Source organism: Amblyomma americanum, chromosome 11 (assembly GCF_052857255.1).
Source record: "Amblyomma americanum isolate KBUSLIRL-KWMA chromosome 11, ASM5285725v1, whole genome shotgun sequence".
Taxonomy (NCBI): Eukaryota; Metazoa; Arthropoda; class Arachnida; order Ixodida; family Ixodidae; genus Amblyomma; species Amblyomma americanum.
The window spans coordinates 122479372-122499813 of NC_135507.1; the positions used below are offsets into that span (position 1 = coordinate 122479372).

Below are 20442 nucleotides of genomic sequence, written 5' to 3' on the forward strand. Positions count from 1 at the left end.
TGGCACGATCGATGGACCCACTTTAAAACAAAGGTTTTGCTACATATCAGAATACTGGATCATTACCTTCAATATTTCCATAACAGTGTCTTACAATTTTCCAATTTTCAAAATTTTTGCCCGTGAAAGCTGGACTTGGAAGACCTGTAGAAATGTCTTCAAAGGAGGATGAACTGTGTTCAAAGCTCACGCACTGAACATGGTGCTGCAGATGAGACTGGAGGAGATATAGAGCTGTCCCAAGAACTCTGCACAGCTCCAGTTTATTAAAGAGGGTTTGGTGGTAAGGTGGTCGAAAGCCTTTCAAAAGTAAACTTGAATACTGCTGCACAACTGTTTAAGTTCAAAGGCTTTGGAAGTAAGTTCTTTCTTTGCTATGTCGTTTCCGTGGATTTGCCAAACAGAAAGCCATGGTGCGACGCGCTCACAAGATAAAATTATCACAAAAATGTGATAATCTCTTACAAATCCTCGGGAAAAAAAAGTAGAATAGAAATTTTTCTTTAACTACCAACGACATTTCTATCACCGTTCCATTCTCCGCTTACAATAAGAGAATGGAACAACATTGATCATCCCATTACCAGCAGCACATAATTAGATATCTTTACTCAGTTGGTAAAAAATTATCCTCACTCGTAATCAGACTGCAATTGTGAGCCTTTGTTGGCAGCTTGCTTTTTATTGCCTCGCCATTATTACACCAGTGTTTGTGTGATTCTAATCTACACATATATCCCACGTATTGAATATGTGATATTGTCGGCAACTAACTGTACATTCCGACGATCCTATTGCTGTATCCCATGACTGTATTTCTATGTATTGAACCCTAATTAAGTGCGGCACTGTAGCCGATTTTTATTGCCCTGCTGCCGTTTTTCTTGATCACTTTTTGTGTCAATAATTCATTAACATTGTTGTGCTTTTTACTATATGCTTTGTTCCGAACGCCCTTCCTGTTAAAATCCCCAGCGGCTTGACAGTATCTCTAAATAAATAAATACAAAACTGTGACTTCATAAATTTTGCATCAGGCGAGAAGACAACCCGTTGACAATACAACGTTGTAACTGTGAGCAAGCAGCGGGGCGATAACATAAATAACATATTTTATCGCTTCAATTTAAACGTTGTCAATATACCGGCTCTTGATATCCTAAGGATGTATATATATCTCGCACTTCACTTCGAATTCATCCTTGGGTTCTAAATATATCCTGTGATCATTTCTCATAAATAATTAAGTAAATAAATTATTAATATTGCAAGCCGTAGGCAAGGCTAGCTGTGCTTGACTGGCATAGTCCTTAAAAATTGAGTTTTTCAACAAGGTCATGAGCATTTATTTGACGCCCTTCGAAAATATGTACTGAATGATGTCGACGCTAGTGCCCGCAAAAAATAAAGGGAACACTAAGGCTCTGTGCGATGAGGCGAGAGCGTTTATGGTTATTTGCTACTTTATTCCTAATTAGTACTTCTTTCTAATTACACACGCTGATTAGCATACATAAGTAAGCTTACTAGACAACGTGATACATCACCAGGCACAAAAGGTCTCCCTTTTACCAAGGCCAACAAAAATTCCTCAATGAACAATTAGAAACGGCGCGAGAGAAGGCATGGACGACGACACTTAGAGACAAGACGGGCGCCGCCTTTTCAAGTACATTGAATGCGAGAGCAAACTTATCTACGATATCCCCTCACCTGCAATAGTGTCTGCATTGGAGAAACGGGAAGATGCTACAATGATACATTCACAACTACGTAAAAAATAAATCCGGCGGTTTCTTGGCAGACCTTTTTAAGAGCGGTGGTCGTAAACAGCTCTTGAACAAAATTTCTTGCATAGGCCAAAGATAATATGGGGGCGAGAGGTCGAGGTTGCTCTCATTTCCAAAGCGGCAGCGAAGTGTGTCAGGACAACCTTGGTTTCACTCCTTGATAAAGAGCTGTGATTTCTGGACAGGCACGTGTAGGCTGTTGCTGTTTGTGGACGCTGATTCCTGCCGTCTTTTCTGAGTTTTTCATCTGTCTTGATTACCCATTGAATGGGATCGCGTTTTTTGTATTTTCAGACTGCCTTGCTACCAACTGGTTCGATTGTCTACACTAGTCTTGCTTGTTTTCGCCTTTTTTCTTTTTCCATTGCGAGGCAGCCTGGCTAACGGATATAGGATTCTTCGTTGTTACGCACAGGTAGAGAGAGGTTGGTGAGATGGTTCTTGATAATCACAAAGTGAACAAGGGGGAGAAAACCTGAAGGTGCTTGCCAACGTTTCGACAAGAAGACTTGTCTTCGTCCTCTTGTCGAAACGTTGGCAAGCACCCTGACGTCCCCCCCCCCCCCCCCCCCCGTTCTTCCCTTTGCGATTGTTATACACAGGTTCTTTGTTGTTTATTAATGGTTATAAGACGGTCTAAATGATAGTTTTCTTGTGTAAAACAGTGGCGTGTGAGTTAATACGCAATGACTGCCTTGTCGCTTGATCGTGCGGCTGCGGTAGATGTGCACAGGGGAATGGCTGTTCCGATGAAACATGCCCCTTCTGCTGAATGAATGAGTTGGTTGTCAGCGCCCGTCTTGCGTGTAAGTCCCCCTAGTCGTCGTCCACGTCTTCTCTCGGGCTGATCTAATGCTTCAACATGGACCAACTAGCTCATTCAACAACTTTAAAAATACACGAGTGGCCTAAGCGTAGCCTGTCTGACTCGCAAATGAAGGGTCATGTGTTAGATTCCCAACTAATTACCCAATTTTCATTTCAGTGTGATTAATTTACTTTGCATCCTTGCTTGTCATGATGAGAAATGAGTCATGCTACGACCTCGTAGTGACAATTGAACTCCAGTTTTAATCAGTCGTATTCCACAGATCAACGTGTGACGTCCCGACCTTTTCGACCAATGGGGATTTTCTCGACGTCCCAATGGCAACGTAACACATCGCGCTTTATTGATACGCGACGAGGTGTACAGCGTGTGTATCGTAACGAGGCGTTTTAAAGTTAATGTCATTAGTTTTCGTTTTTGCATTATTGCCATAATTATCAGGCAGGTCACGTTGATTGCCAGAGAAGGGCTGCTTCTACTGTTCTCCAGTTATCCCGTCCTACGCCAGCTGAGGCAGCCTTAATTGGCCAATTCCTCAATGCCATTTCCGCACTTAACTATTTTCCGCTGTCTGTGACGTTTCCGCTGCTGAGATATCCAGACTGCCCTTTTCCAAGTGAAAGCTCAATGACAATTCGACAAATGCACGCGTAGCCTATAGGCGAGTAAAAGCCATCCTGCAGCTGACGCCTGTAACCCAGTTCTTGTTCACTTTGATTTAGCTACAACGTGAAAGCCATGCCTGCTTCTTTTCTGCGCCGAAACGCAAACCTTCAGCAGTAGTCCTGAAACCACGGGTTGCCACGCGTACTACTACTACTACTACTACTACTACTACTACTACTACTACTACTACTACTATTACTATTACTATTACTACTACTATTACTACTACTATTACTACTACTATTACTATTACTACTACTACTACTACTACTACTACTATTACTACTACTACTACTACTACTAATAATAATAATAATAATAATAATAATAGTAATAATTGGTTTTGGGGGAAAGGAAATGGCGCAGTATCTGTCTCAATTATCGTTGGACACCTGAACCACGCCGTAAAGAAAGGAATAAAGGAGGGAGTGAATTATGCTTGTGTCGGTTTTCCAGAGATATGCAGCAGACATGCTAGATAATTTTCTCCTCCCCTTTATTTTTCTTGGTGTGATTTGTGTCTTCACGGCACATCTGTCAAATGAAGGACAAGCTTGCCTTTTTAGTTGTCGCATCTTAGGATATATGGAAGTTGTAGAACTGTGTCACCTACCGAGAAACTCGCAGACATGCAAAAGAAAGACGTTCAGTTTCTAGTGGAATAGATTCATACCAACCGGAGCGATTGACTGTCAACGTTCACTTCACTCTTAAGTGGAAGCTGGGTATCTGGTTCAAATGCGGCATTTTCCTCGAGCCGAAGAGAGCAGAGAGCACATGGCCTTATTTCCAAGGTGTTTTACCAGCGCAAGAAGACGCGGCCGAAGGAACACAGAACAAAGACAAACGAACGCTGGTAAAATACCATGTAAAACCTACCAACCAGTCAGTTGACGCTGTTCAAGTTTATTTCCAAGCCTAGTCCAGCGAAAAATGGCTGACGCCCCCGCACCGGTTTCCCCCAATAATGTCTTCCTTCAGATACGGCCACAAGCTCCCCATCTTCCTGGCCACTCTGGGCGGCATCCTCCAGGACCTGGGCACAATCTACACCGTGGTCGACATGGGCGCGCCGATGTACCTGAACGTGCTGTGCAGCCTGCCCAACGGATTCAGCGGCGGCCTCGTGTGCGTGCTGACCGCAGTGTGCAGCAACGCCTCGCTCAACACCTCCGGCAGCATGCGCACCCTGCAGTTCCTCATCGTCCTCATGTCGGCCATGGTCGGCCTGGCCGTCGGCCAGTTCATGGCCGGCCAGATCTTCCGCGCCGGAGGATACCTGCCCGTGTTCATCGTCTCAGCGAGCCTGCTGTCGGCCTCTCTCGCCTGGGTCGTCGTCATGCTCAAGAACCCGGCCGCGGCTGAGAAGAACTCCTGGCGCACCATGCTCCGGGACCTGATGCAGCCGCGAAATCTCGTCGACGGCCTTCTCGTGTGCGTCCGTGGACGACCCAACCGCGGACGCGCACAGATACTGTTGCTCATGACGTCCATGTGCACCATACTGTTCGTGTCGGAGGGAACCCGCGGCATCAACTTCTTCTACGCCAAAAAGATGTTCGACTGGGACGTAAGCAAGTACTCGGACATCAACTCGGGCTTCCTGCTCTTCCGCATGGTCAGCGTCTCTGCGTTCGTGGTGGTGGCCAACTTGCTGTTGCGGCTCTCCGACTGCACCATAGCGTTCATCGGCATCTGCTGCGGCATCCTGCAGGGCATCAGCACGGGCGTGGCCACCAACGAAGTTCTTTTTTATGTGAGTAAGTATCTTATTTACCGGCATATTAGCACAAGTATAGGCCATCACCCAACACTTGACGCCTTGGAGAATATAAAATGTCGGAATTTAAATTCCACCTGCCACAAACATATGCGCACAGCGAATCGGCACTCGGGTATTAATACGGGATGTGTATATCTATTTCTCCCACGTGTACGCCTTCTCCTTCATGTCATCTTCTGCATTGATCAGTTCCACCAGAATCACCAGAACGCATTCGTTAGTTTCTTGATAAGTACCCAGTCATTTGTCCACAGCGACATGGATTCTATCCACGACGCTCAACATCAACAGCCGTTCTTTCTCTAAGGCAGATAATGAAAACTGCCTTGCATAATAATAACCTTGCTGCAGTGGTATTCTTGTGCCTACAAAAAGCCTTTGATCCGGTGGACCACAATACTGTCAAGAATAAACTAATTACATATGGCTCGCCGGATGAAACCTTCACTTTATTTCATAATTTTCTTACCGATCGCCAGCAGATAGTGTCCACACGAGTATAACATCCTCCCTACACGGGATAACCGCAGGTGCACCACAGGGGTCAGTGCTCGGGCACCCGCTTTTTACCACCCTCTGTGTCAAAGACTTTCCTCAAATATTTAATTCTAAATGCTCACGTACGCTGACGACACTACCATCATATTCACGGCTGAGAACGAGGTTGAATTGCAATAAAATTTAAACGATGAGTAAGCTATTGTATAACATTGGTATGATTAAGGAGCACCGCACCACAAAAAAAAAACAGACAGAGAGAAGGGACACGCCCTGTATTGAATCAGACAGGTTCTAGGCAAACAAGTGAAATATTATCACAAAAAAAAACTATACGAGGTATTTCACTCACCGAAAAAAACAGCAACAAAAGCAGCGATTGAATAAAACCGGTTATTAACAACAATGCACTTCAGCAAACCACCTCCTTCACAGACTTAGGTGTTGTATTCGACCGAAGTTTATATCGGAAAAATCAACTTTCTGTTGTTCGTTCTAAACTATAGCCGCTGCTTGTAGCGCTCTTTTAGAGGCTCGTGATTGCTTTGACACTAACATTTACGTATCTTATGCGATGCATTTATCAGCAGACATTTGCCATTTTGGTTATAATCCTATGGCTATAATTACACTAATTATCTTAATCTTATCAGGCGATTGCAAAATAGTACAGTTGGAATAATGATATTTGCCAGCCATAATGAACACAGCAAGCCTTTCCTTAACCTGCTTAAATTCTTAACATTTGACAAAGTTTGGGAAGAAAAAACAGCACGTTGGACCATAATGTTTTCCTTTATTTGTTTCTTCGAACAGGCCTAAGGGGAGTGGGGGCGAAGCTAAAGGCGTAGCAACGCCTGACGGGGCCACGGCCTCCCCCCCCCAATACAAATTCAGCACAGGAATTTAATTACTATAATTCGGCAAGCGGCATTGCACTTGTGAGCCAAACAAATATTTGCTCATCAGAAAAGGAAAGTAAACAAACGAAATCACATGAAAAACACATGCAAATGCACTTCAGTGATTAGAGTATGTGGTACAATATTGTGACATTCCTTGTGTGCTACGAGGTACATTCCTTGTGTGTGCTACGAGGTACATTCCTTGTGTGTGCTACGAGGTACATTCCTTGTGTGTGCTACGAGGTTCCACGTTCGACGGCGCGGCGTAGACGGAGACCCAGATGACAGGCATCACAAATTACCCAGCCATGCTCGTTGAGAGTGACAACCAGAACGAAGGGGTTTAAGCCCAACCGGACCCAACCGGACCCGCCGCCGCCGCCGCGGGGAAACGGGCTTATCCTCCCTAATTGGCGTGGCGGTTCCAGGGGCGGCCCTTCCGAGCACATTCCAGGACAAGGGAACTGTCAGCGGGCCAGAGCGCGCCTTACCTTGAGGAGCGAGTGTCAGTTGATGGATGGAGAATGGAGGCCGGTGACCCGCGGGAACTGTCAGCAAGCCAGAGCGCGCCTTACCACAGCCGACGCTATGCGCTACCTCGAAGACAACCTTCTTTCCCGCGGACTCAACACGTGAGGGGGGCGAGACCACGATGCGGTGGTATGTTTGTGCGCCCAAGTGAAAGCCCTAGCCCCCCCTCCTTCCCCTCCGGCGTGGGCGTCCTCACCCTAGGGAGTGTGGAGAAGAGGATATAAAAATCGAGAAGCAGTACGGAAGAGGCACGCTCAGGACGACATCGTTCGCCAAGAGGGCCTTCAGCGCCGAAGCCCGACGGCGTGCAGCTTCTGCCAGCAACCGCTCGAGCCCAACTCCGGAGCCACTCCATCGCCCCCATGAAGTCGTCGGCACGTAAGCTCGGACGCCCCAGCCTCTGATGTATAATCTTAATCATGTGTAATTATTGAATATACCTGTTTGTTTAAACTGAGCCATACGGTGTCTCTTTGCCTCTCCGTCCCGTGTGGACCTGCGCATTATGGGGGTCATCACAATAGGAACATTTGCTTCTTGATAGGAAACTACACGCACACGAAATCACACAATGTCTTCACAAAGCAAAGAAAATACTGCCAGAAACGAAAACATTCTTGCATTCATTTTTGAAAACAGCAAATCCTTTGTTGAAATCAACATTGATATCTGTTCTGTTCAGCACATTAATTGTTTGAAAGTTTAACGTTTGTCGCCCCTAGTTTGTTCCTATAGCTGGCAGTCTAAGTGTAGGATTTCGAATTGAATAGCGACATGAATTACCTGGGGACGTAGGGTAAAATTTGTGTTTATGAATCCATAGTAGTAATTTGAAATAGTATACCTGGTCGGCCCGAAGCCTAGCATATTTTATGAAAAGCGGTTGTGTGGGTAAGTTTCTGATGTTTTCGTGGAAGTTTTCGCACATGCTTAGCATTCTTTTTTGTAGGACCAATAACCTGTTGTAATTAGAGTATGTCGTTGTACCCCATGTCAAGATGCCATAACATAACTTGGAGTAGAATAAAGAGTGATACAATTTCATTTTTAGCCACGTCGGCAATAGATTCTGTATTCTACATATGCTACCCACCACTCGGGAGAGATGGGTGAGAAGGGGAGAGATGGGAGAAGTCATCCATTCCCTCTATCTTTATTTAACAGTCCATTAGAATGCACAAGGAACTTCACCCTCAACAATTTCAATCTTACTCCTACTAATACTGTAAGTGGCGAGAGGCTTAAAAGGATATGCCCCTGGTGCAATAGTTTGAAATGAAATTCCTGTTGATCTGAGGCTTGATCAAAATTTCTGTGAAAACCTGAAAAACTATTCATCATCATCAGCAACCGCCTGACTACGCCGACTCAGGGCAAATGCCTTTGCCATGTCTCTCCAATTAACCCTTACTTTGCCAGCTGCGGCCACCCTGCCTCGGCAAACTTCTTAATCTCATTTGCCCACCTAACTTTCTGCCTCCCCCTGCTACACTTGCCTTCTATTGGAACCCACTCCATTAGGCTTAAGAACCAGCGGTTGTCTTGCCTTCGCATTACATGGCCTGTCTAAGCCAATTTCTTCCTCTTGACTTTGACTAGGATGTCATCGCGGGAGGTGAGCGCATCGACAGTGTCACCGGCTGTCGCGCACTTACACGGTCACAACGTGCAATGATCCTCCGCGCGCGCATTGGGTGCGTGTGGCCCGGGGAACGAAGGGTGCGTCACGGAATCGCGCCGAGTGATGTGTGTGACGGATGCGGTGCAGTGAAAACACTAGAACACCTGCTCCTTCACTGTACCGCGTTCGCCGATGCTCGTCGCGATATGCTCGCGGCCTATAGGGCGCAGGGCGTACTACCAGACTCCATCAAGACGCTATTGTGGCCGCAGGGCAGTGCGCGCACTCGTGAGCGAACTTTGGTGAGCCTCTGTGCATTCCTCGAACACACGGGCTTGACGTCCCGTCTGTTCTCCGTCAGGTAGTTACACGCAGTAACCGAACGCTCCGCGAGTTCTACCTTGAACGATTAATAACTGGACGCCCCACTCCAGTTGTAACCAACACAGTGCAGTGCGCGTGTGTGATTGAATTCCTCTAAAACGAACTAATCACGCGCACAACCTGGACGCATTTCTTATTGTGTAAATAGTTTGTACATATTACTTCTCCCCCTATCCTCTATCCTCTCTTCCTGTCCCCTCACCTCTTTCATTTCATTTCTCCATTCTGCCTGCTATCCTTTATTTCCGCTGCCCCAGATCAGGTGCTTCAGTATCGATGGCAGATGCCGGGGCTAGCAAAAATCTTTTCCTTCATTTTTACTATTATTTTTAATAAAACCAGTACCACCACCACCCCGTTTGCACCCTCACCCACTCTGCCCGCTTCCGGTCTCTTAACGTTTCACCTATTATTTTGCTTTCCATGACTCGCTGCGTTGTCCTTAACTTACATTCATGGTGGGTGAACAGCGCAACAAAGGCGGGACAAAGGCAAGACAAGCTTAACTTAAACTGAACCCTTTTCGTTAGCCTCCACGTTTCTTCCCCGTTGGTGAATACTGGTAAGATAGAGCTGTTGTATACTTCTCTATTGAGGGATACTGGTAAACTGCTGTTCATGATCTGAGAAAGCCTGCCATATGCGCCCCACCTCATTCTTATGCTTGAATTTATTTTACTCTCCGGATTAACGGTCACTACCTGCCCTAAATAGACGTGTTCCCTTAACACTTTTGAGCACCTCGCTACCACTTGTAGTGTGCCTCGATGCCAGCGCCGCCGTTCAGGGTGGTGCCATCTTTTGACAGCCCCCACACCGCCTTTTTTCGCTGCGACGCCATTTTGAATCACGGCGGGCGGTCGGAGTGGTCGCTGATGCTCGGTGCAAGCAGCTGTGCGTGCATTGTTCAAGGCACAGTGGCTGCGGATTACTCGCCGGTGGTTCTACTTGTTTGAGCGTGTTCGGCTGCATGACTGACGAGCTCGCCAAGTCCATCGAGCCATCATGACGGGCTGTTGTGTGCCAATGTGCTCCTTGTGAACGCTTAAAGGCCTGCATTATTTTCGCTTCCCCCGGGAATGCTCAACTTTTGGGCAGCAGTTATTTTTCCAACTGCTTAACACATCATCACCCAGTTTTGCAGGCAAAATAAGAATTGCACGCATAGGCATTTAAAAATAGCAGTTTTTTAAAATTAAATCTTTTGTGGTCGACTCTTTTTCACAAAGTGTGACTTTTCAAAGTCGATTACTTTTATTTCGGATTTAAAACTTCAAGAAAAGAATTACTGCACTTATTTAATGACCTCCAACACCCATTTTTGTGTAGGTTTCTGTGGATGGTTGATTAATGTACTGGAATAAAATAAATGCAATGAAAAACAAGGTGCAGAAATGGGTTTCACAAACTGAGCAATCGCAGCAGAGCAACCGGGACGCATGTTCATGGCGCAAGCGAAGTCTGCGTATTACCGCACGGAAGAGCGCTGGGTGTTTGTGCGACCGCCAGAAAAATGAAACGAGTGAAAAACTTGCCGTAATCCTTTATCGTATCGCCAACGGGGAGCAATCAGTTTTCGTGGGCCTCGAGAAAGAAAACGCAGGCGGAGTGGCAACGTTGATACGGTGGCATCGTTTTTATATACCAGCGCCCGCCTGTAAACAGATGTAATTGCGTCCCTGTGATCAATAAATAGGCGAGCAACGCGCAGGTAAACTTTGAAGCATTAAAAAGCAGACAGGCTTCAGTCTTTTGAGAGCACAACAAACGGAAAGAGCCCGCACGACGAAAGCGAGACCAACCGCAGCGCGCGAGCGGCTTAAGACGCGCGAATGTTATCAAAGCGTAGGGTAAAAAACAACAAAACACATAGACAAAGAAAGAAAACAATTTCTTCCACTCGCATGGAATGGAAGCACCTGTCGAACAACGGATCTTTAAAATAAAAGCGCGTTTTCCAGACCAACAGACGGCACACTAATTGTTCAACCTCGACCACTCGGGCCCTAGAATTAATTCGAACAGTTAGGTCTTCGGCCCTCGGATGTTAAAATGGCTATTATGAGTGAAAATATGTGCAGCGCGATATTGATGAAAAAGTCTGTTCAAGTCAAAGAGCACAAACGGCGCCGTAAAGAACGCCAGCGCAGCTGACCCCGTGTGATTCAATATGGCGGCGCCGTTGAAGTTGTCCCCACCCTGAACTGCGGCGCTGGCATCGAGGCATCCTAACCAATTTACTTATCTATTTGTTTGTTTCTTTGCTTGTTTGTTTATCAAGGAATCCACAGCGCCAAGGCATTAACAGTGGTGGAGGGGGCGCTACGCTAAGAAATACATAAACTACACAAATTATGACACCTTTGCTCCTAAGCAGAGTAAAATGTATAAAAACCAGAAAAAACAAATGAAATGTAAAGCGCTAGACATGCACATACATTTACAACATAGAAAAAAAAGCATCATTTGTCGCAGCACCCACGACATCACTCGGCAGCCTATTCCATTCCTTAATGGTTTTAGGAAACAGGGACATCCTAAACAATTCAGTTTTCGTCGCAACTTCACGAACCTTAAAATCATGCTCAACATGGTTGGATTTGTAATAAGGCTGTTCGTTGCAAGTGCTTCCTCGTTCAACACGAATAGCTGAATAATAAATGGAATGAAGAAGCTTCAAACGTAATTTCATTCGGCGCGTGACGCGCGATTCCCAGTTGAGTGCTTCTTTCGTAAGCGATGCACGGAACTGAGACCCGCGTGTGCCCCACACAAGAGACCTGATTGTGAACTGCTGTTCCCCTTGCGAGACTGTTGAACATTACTTTGGTTTTCTGCGTGTTAATTTCTAGACTTGCCGTTCTGTTCTGCCTCACTCATTCATCATGCTTTGCAGTTCATCTCCTGAGTGACTCAGCAAGACAATGTCGTCAGCGAATAGCATGTTATTTAGGTATTCTCCATTAACTCTTATCCCCAGCTGCTCCCAATTCAGGCCTCAGAATACCTCCTCTAATCAGGCGGTGAATAGCATTGGCGAGATCGTGGCTCCCTGGCTGACAAACTTATTGGAATTTTATCGCTGACTTTATGGAGGGCTATGCTAGCTGTGCAGTCGATATAGATATCTTCTACCATCTTCACATAACTCTTCTGCACCCTGATTCCGTAATGCCTGCATGAGTGCTGGGGTTTCCACTGGGCCAAATGTTTTCTCGAAGCACTTATATAGCATGAGGCTATATAAAGGGGTTGGTTGTATTCTGCGCATTTCTCTATGACCTTACTGATAGCGTGAATATGGTCCATTGTCGAGTATCCTTTTACGAAAGCCTGCCTCGTCATTTGGTTTATTAAAGTTTAAGGTTGCCCTGACTCTATTAGCTATTACCTTAGTAAATACCTTGTAGGCAACGGACAGTAATCTCACTGGTCTGTAATTTCGCAAGTCCTTGATGTTTCCTTTCTTATAGATCAAGAAGTCATTCCTCCAAGCTTCTGGTACTCCAAGCTTCTGGTACGGTCGAGGTCATAAAGCAATGCGTGTACAGGTTGGCTAGTTTCTCTAGCACAACCTTCCCTCCTCCGTTCAACAGAGCTGCTGTTGCGTAATCCTCAACACCAGCTTACCCCCTTTACATTGCTCTATAACTTTCTTTACTTCCTCTTTCGTTACTGGCGCGATGACCCATTGCTGAGTGATACTGCTTATCTCATTTACGTCCTGGTTGCTTTGGCTACTGCATAGATTTGCGTAGAACTCTTCGGCTACTTTAACTATCTTGTCCATATTGTTAATGATATTGCCCTCTTCGTCTTTTTACGCATACATCTGGTTTTTACCTACGCCTAGTTTCTTCTCTATCATTCTTAGTCTACATCCGTTCTTTACAACATGCTCAATTCTCTCCATATTAAACCTCCTTATGTGGCCCGCCTACTTTGCTCTTATTTATTACCTTTGATAGTTCTGCTTGTTATGTTCTGTCTGTATGGTTAGGCGCCCTCATGCTTTGGTGTTTCTTAATCACACATTTCGTCTCCTGAGATAGCTTCTGAGTATCCTGTTGAACAATCCTACCGCCTGCTTTTGCTGCGCACTCCGTACTGGCAGCTGTCAGGTTATCGTTCATTGTTTCAACATTATAATCGTCTTCCTCAGTTAAAGCCGAATATATAAGCGATATCTTGATTTCCTCTACTTTCCCTCTTACTTTCCCACAAATCTATAGAGTAACCATAGTAATCACGACCTATTTGAGATAGGCAATATTACACAGCAATGGGACATTTCGCCAGTAACGAAGGAGGAAGTAAAGAAAGCCTTAGGAGCAATGCAAAGGGGGAAAGCAGCTGGTGAGGGTCAGGTAACAGCACCTCTGTTGAAGGAAGGAAAAACTAGCCACTTTGTATAGCCAATGGCTTATGACCACGAGCGTAATAAAAGCTTGTAAAAACGCTAACAATATCTGAATTCATAAGGAAAGAGACGCCAAGGACTTGAAAAATTACAGGCTGATCAGCTCACTGTCCATTGCCTACAAGGTATTCACGGAGGTAATTGCTAATACAGGGTTAGGACAAGATTAGACTTTAATAAACCAAATTATCAGGTAGGCTCTCTAAAAGAATACTCGGCAATAGACCGCATACACGCTATAATTCAAGTGCCACAGAAACGCGCAGAATATAACCAACCTCTATATATAGCCTTAATTGATTACGAGAAAGCATTTGACTCATTAGAACTCTACCCGCTCCCGGTCTCTTAACGTTGTGTACACTTATCCTTTTCCTTTCCATAGCTCCTTAAGTTGCACCCTTTTCGCTAGCCTCCACGTTTCTCCCCCATAGGTGAGTACAGGTCAGGTACAGTTGTTGTACACTTTTTTCATAGTGATATTGGTGAACTGGGGGGCGTTCGCTATCTGAGGGAACTTGCCAAAGGCGCTTCACTCCAATCTTATTCTTCTGGTTATTTCATTCACGTGATTCAGATCTGCGGTCACTGCCTGCCCTAAGTAGACGTACTGCCTCACCACTTACAGCACCTCGCTGCCAACTGTAAACTGCTGTTTCTTTCCGAGACTCTTGAACATTACTTTGGTTTTTTTCGCATATCAACTTATAGACTAGCCATTCTAGTCAGACTAAGTCATCGATCATGGTTTCTAGTTCTTCACCTCATTGACTTAGCACGGCAATCTCATTAGTGAATTGCCGATTACTAAGACATTCTTCATTTACTCTTATCCTCAACTGTTCGCAATCCAAGCCTCTGAATATCTCCGGTAAACAGGCCGTGAACAGCATCTCCGCGTATTGAAGTTGGCTTGAATCGATAGAATACCAACTCCTGATCACAAAAACGCCACTCTTGCTGAAAATAAAGCTCCTGTAAGGTAGAAAATAGCAAGAACCAAAATACAGGTATCGCCGCCACAGGCCGATCTCGCAAGTACAAGCGTGGTGACGCCATAAGACAAGAGACGCCACTTTGGAGGAATTTCCCTTCCTCCATGGAAGCCACGAATCTCTGAGGCTGACAAAGAAAGGTTGCGCGGTTCAATATTGAAGTAAGTTTTGTATTGAAACCAATAGTGCACTTTTATCAAACAAGGAAGACAGACAAAAGACAACCTGAAGCAAAGAAAACCGATGCTTGGTGTCGCCACAGGCGGCCAGGAGAGTTTCGGTTTTTATGTAGCATCGCGTCTATGAGCTTTGCGTGCCCCGTGCTTTTTTTTTTTTTTGACGCGCCTCGATTTACAAGCGTCGAACAGCAGAGGAACTACAAGTGCCGCTTCAAGTGCTAGTTAACCATTGAAGGAGCCTGTTCAGGCTTGTCAGATGATCGCCACGGTCGATGAAAAACTACGATGGCACGATGGTCGGTGATCGTACAAGGCAGTTAGCAGTATAAAGAGCACTTGTGTCTTCGTACGCTCGTCCGGCGAAACGTTCCCGGCTGTGCCAGTCAACTTCAAACTACTTAACTGAAGTCGTTTATTAGGGACAAGATGCAAGACAGTTAAGAAAACGAGATTTGGAACCTGGAGAGACCGTGACTCTCCTCTCCTCCAAATCGCTTTTTTGCTGCTCCATTCAATAGCTTCGGCAGTTGGGTGGAGCTGCTCTTTTCGAGCTCTCGGCTAATTTAATCCATTCACAGTACACATCTGAACGTACACGCAAGTGGGCGAGAGAGCCCAATCCAGTGGGCCCCGTACCTCCGGAATTACGCGGAACCCTTTGAAGCGTCGTGCTTTAAACTTTAAACTTTAAACGCGAGCGCCCTTGAGCACCCATCCGTTTTTTTGTGGCAAAAAAAATAATAACCTGGCTGTTGCAACCGTGGGAAACCTCCTCGACGCCGCCTGCCGCACCGTGCAACAGCGCCGTTCAAGGAATCACAATCCATTGGCCCCAAAGCCCCGGCCAGCCTCCGAGGGAGCGACGCGCCGACCTTGTCCTCGCCGCTCGCGACTTCCCGCACTGCAGGTTTAAGATATTTAATTAGCAACGGCTGCTCACTGAGGAAGAGGGAAACGACCCGCCGGCGCCTAACCTTACCGTGCTCCCTCAAAAGCATCGCACGCTCTGTGGGGCTGAGGTCGCTGAAATAATGATAATAATAATAATTGTTTTTTTTGGGGGGAAAGGAAATGGCGCAGTATCTGTCTCATATATCGTTGGATACCTGAACCGCGCCGTAAGGGAAGGGATAAAGGAGGGAGTGAAAGAAGAAAGGAAGAGAGAGGTGCCGTAGTGGAGGGCTCCGGAATAATTTCGACCACCTGGGGATCTTTAACGTGCACTGACATCGCACAGCACACGGGCGCCTCAGCGTGGCTGAAATGCAGCCCGGTGTTTTTGAAAGAACTTCGTTGTTGGTTTCGAAAACGGGATCCATCGTAACGCTGACAAGACGCCGGTGTAAACGTAAACGAAGCGGCAGTAGCGACGCCCGATAGATGCCTTCAACGTGCGGCGGCGGTACCTTTCATTTCGGCTGCTGCTAGACCGCACCGCTAGCCGCCAGAAATCACGGAGTCTGCATTTACGTCACGTTTGACGTCATTTCGGCCTTTGACGTCATAAGAGGGTGCCGAGTTTGAACGAGAGCGACGGGAAAAATGTTCTCAACTTCGAATCCAAATTTCTTTGAAATGAAATAATTTTTCGCCCCCGGACAAGCGGCAATAAAGCCATGAAGTGCCGAACTATCTGATTTTGCTAGCAAAAAAAAAATGATAAAGTTCGCCTCACTGTACATTTAAGCAATGCCTGCATGCCAGCTAAGGTTTCAACTGAGACACTTTCACTAATCTGCGAACGCTATATATGTATAGGGATTGGTTATATTCTGCTCACATCTATATCTTATTACTGATTGCGTGAAGATGGTCTATTATCGAGTATCTTTTACGAAAGCCTGTCCTATCACATAGAGAATATATATCACAATTTCCGAACTGTAGTCTGCACCTAGTGAGTATCTTTCGTACAGCTACACACAGGTGCAGACTAGAGCCCATGAAAATGAGAATCGTGTTTGACAGGACACATGGTGGGTAATTTCGAAAACAAAGACACTCTTTTCCGCAACTTAAGGCAGAGAAAAAAAAATACAGCTTTTAAACTTTTGCCGCACACCAACTGCATACGTGAAATGACGGTACTTATGGGACCCCAGCTGAAACTGTCTTCCCTCAACAGTGCACGGGAGTACCGTCTCGTCGTCGCCCGGCGGCATTTCGCGCAAACCTTGGGCGTGCGCGCACACAGGCGGCCCGCTTGGTCGACCATGCGGGAAACAGCGTCGCGTCTGCGCAAGGACAGCTGCCCAACGTAGTTGTGCGAATGTGAGCCGTGTGTCTCCGGCTTCTTAAACAGCTTCCGGTGGTTAGATGTCGCTGTTTTGGGTGGGGAAATTGAGGGAAGCGCTGGGTGCAGTCGAGCTAGCGAGTATTATATTATTTAGTTAGTATTATATTATTATTGTATATACTGTTGAGTTAGTGAGTATAATAAAGTCTACAACAGCTGTATCTTACCGGTACTCACCTAGGGGACAGAATGAAGAAGTTGGCGCGGAACAACGAGGACAAGCGAGACAAAGACGAGCGCTGCTCACAACTGAAGGTTTATTCCAGACAATGCTCGAATAAATAGTGAAACCAACAAACGTCATGAACACCACAAGTTACCCCGTGGATCCCAATGATTTGGTTAAGAACAGATACTCCCTATCCGCGAAGCAGACGGAAGTCTGACTAATGCAGTTATCTCACTGGTGCGCATATGAAAGGCTTCCATGAGCTCCCGCGTGAGTTGCTCCCTGCGCCTGAATAGGATGGTCGTTTTTTCAAAAAGCGGTTTACACTGGATTTTCTTTTCCTTGTGGTCAAGGTGCCATTGCAGGCGACACAGACGATATGCACCGTGGTCTAGTCGAAACAAGCGCCTGCATTGCGCAAAACATCGCATGAAGCACCGCGGTCCTTCTAGTGCACACAAAAATGGCCGCGCGCGCTTTCCGCTACCACACCACCTCTCCGTCGTCTGCTAGTGGCCCAAGCGCTGCCAGCACAAAACCGTCCTGGCGAGTCTGGCTGCCAGCTGGCTGCCCGAAACCGGCCAGCCAGAGAAAAACGAACGCGTTCTGGGCAGCCACCGGAAGTGCGCGGAGCAGCCCGGGAAAATCGAGCGCCTGGCAGCGCGCTCTGGCTGCCCGCGGGCTGTCAGAGGCAGATAATCGAAGAGGCCCACTGTAGGAGCAGATGGCCAAGACGGGGTAAATCGCTCCGGCTAGCGTAGCCTAGATTTCGCTACAGAAAGAATTGAAAAAAAAAAAAAATGTGTCCCGGCCCTGCGAGACGTGGAGCCGAATGAGCAGACTATGCGCCATGGATGCATGCTGGGCTCACTTGTGTGTGCGAAAAGTGGAGGACTCTCCGGTCGTCCGCTGATGACGCCTCTCTCTGGCGCAGGCTACGTGGTTGGCACCCTGGAGGCTTCGGCACCCATAGGCATCAAGGCGCACGCGTCCAAGCTCCTCAACCGCGACGAAACGAGTAAGGGGGCCTCCTCTGTGTTATACCCAGCTGCCGACGCTGCGCTGAGCCCCGAGAAAGTCTGGGGCCGTGTGCACATGCTAACCTTGAAGGTGTTGGTGAGCGCTACCAAAATACGGAAAGGGACAAACACCGTATTCTCCGTATTTTGGTAGCGCTCACCAGTGCTAGTCGGATGCATTTCCAACTAGCCCCAGTTGTAGCTCTTTTGGCACATGCTAACTTGTCATAACCACTTTTGAAAGTAAACCACCGCAAAACGGGCTTCGGTGAAGGTTTGGAACGAGAAACATTGCAAGTATTCTGAATACCTTAAAATAAGACGAATACAATCTACGCGTATCACACTCTTTCAACCGCATTTGACAGCAGTTCGAGTGAACAGTGAAAACATTCCCCGCTTTCCAGTGTTAGGAATTTTAGAACGCGAATTAGAATGCGAATATGGTATTACACCGGGTTATCCTTTTAAAATTTACGAATTTATATTTCAAAGACTGAGATATACGTTTGTTTGGTCTGTGCACGTAGATTGTACAGCACGGCGGACAAGATTTGCGCGACAGAGCAATATAATTAAATGGTTAATTATGTATAATTGACTAATAAGATTTCTTATGTTTCATTTTAAGGGGCAGTATTACACTGAAAAATTTATGGCCGTAAACATGAAAAGTGAGCCCGCTATTTAAATTTTCTTAATTGCAATGGGGTTCGAAATACCGAACGTCAAAAATACGCATTTGAAAGCTGGTTGAGCAGCTTCATAATGCACTAATCACGCGCGAAACCTGAACGTATTTGTTCTTGTGTAAATAGTTCGTGTATATTACCTCTCCCCTATCCTCTCTTCCTGTCCCCTCACCTCTTTCATTTGATTTCTTCATTCTGCCTGCTATCCTTTATTTCCACTGCCCCAGCTGAGGTGCTTCAGTATCGATGGCAGATACCGGGGCTAACAAAAATCTTTTCCTTCCTTTTTATTATTATTTTAATAAAACCACTTGCTACTAGCGCGTTGAGTGGGCTTTCCCGCACTGCACATTTCTAAAATGGCGTCGCTGCCCTCGGTAGTGTCCCCAAAATCACGTCAAGTTCTTCTATATCATCAAAATACACAGCGTCCGTATTTCGTGCGTAATAAATGCTAGCGACGCCAGTTTATGATGATATAAGGGGGGAAAGTCCACCCCCCAAAAAAAAACGTTTAAAAGCGTGTATTTGATTTTCGATATTTGGGACGACATTGCCGATTAAGAATATCTATAAATAGGGATCACCTTTCATGTTGACGGCCTTCAATATCGCATTTTAGTATTGCCCGTTACAACGAAAATAATGTTCATTAGCCGTTTCTAATTAATCGTTTAATCATTACATTCTATCACGTACATGATGTCCGCCTTGCTGTGGAACCCACCAGCGCAGCACTTAACTGCCCGTTGGTGGGTTAAGACGGCGCGTCGGCGTGACCGAGCGAAAGAGCGCATACCGCTCGTAGGGAGGAGGGGAGGTCTGCCCGCGGCACATGCAACCTGAGTAGCCACGCCGCGACGCTGGTTATGCAATACCGGATGCACTGCGCGCTTCGCTTGAGAAATACCCATCTCATTACCCCCCCGATGGATGGATGGGTGGATGGATGGACGGACGGACGGACGGACGGACGGATGGATGAATGGATGGATGGATGGATGGATGGATGGATGGATGGATGGATGGATGGATGGATGGATGGATGGATGGACGGACGGATGGATGGATAGATGGATGGATACGGCTGAACCCTTTAAATCGGGCGGTGGCTCAAGCAACCTAGCCATGACTTGTGATATTTTACTCCTGTCTTGATTTTAGCCCCAGATAACCTTCGCTTGGTTACTTCTGCCCGCTTAAAATCTACTTTCCCTTCACGCCGCCGCGAGGGCTGAGTGGTTATGGCGCTCAGCTGATGGCCCGAAAGACGCGGGTTCGATCTCGGCAGCGGCGGTCGAATTTCAATGGAGGCGAAATTCTGGAGGCCCGTGTGCTGTGCGGTGTCAGTGCACGTTAAAGAACCCCAGGTGGTCGAAATCTCCGAAGCCCTCCACTACAATGTTCCTCATAGCCTGAGTCGCTTTGGGACGTTAAACCAAACCAAGCCAACTTTCCCTTCACTGTCCTTAAACCCCAATGCCTTGGATAAATCAGCCCCGCTGCTTTCCACTGTAGGGTGAAGCCCTTTACAGAAAAGTATCAAGTGTTCAGCCGTTTCCTCCTCCTTCTGCGCACGCAACGCACAACGTGTATATCTCGTGGTACCTGACTCTGTATGCCTTAGTCCGCAAAACTCCAGTCCTGGCCTCAAACAACAAAGAG

General features: G+C 46.5%; 1 protein-coding gene across 2 annotated transcripts in view; it reads left to right on the forward strand.

Moving 5' to 3' along the window:
• The window catches only part of LOC144110219 (proton-coupled folate transporter-like), a 129963-nt gene that overhangs the window by 40997 nt on the left and 68524 nt on the right, over positions 1-20442 (forward strand). For both annotated transcript variants that reach the window (XM_077643057.1, XM_077643058.1), the window contains exons 4-5: positions 4267-5045; positions 18001-18084. In XM_077643057.1, the coding sequence (XP_077499183.1) occupies positions 4267-5045; positions 18001-18084 (863 nt within the window). The remainder of the gene's footprint in view (positions 1-4266; positions 5046-18000; positions 18085-20442) is intronic.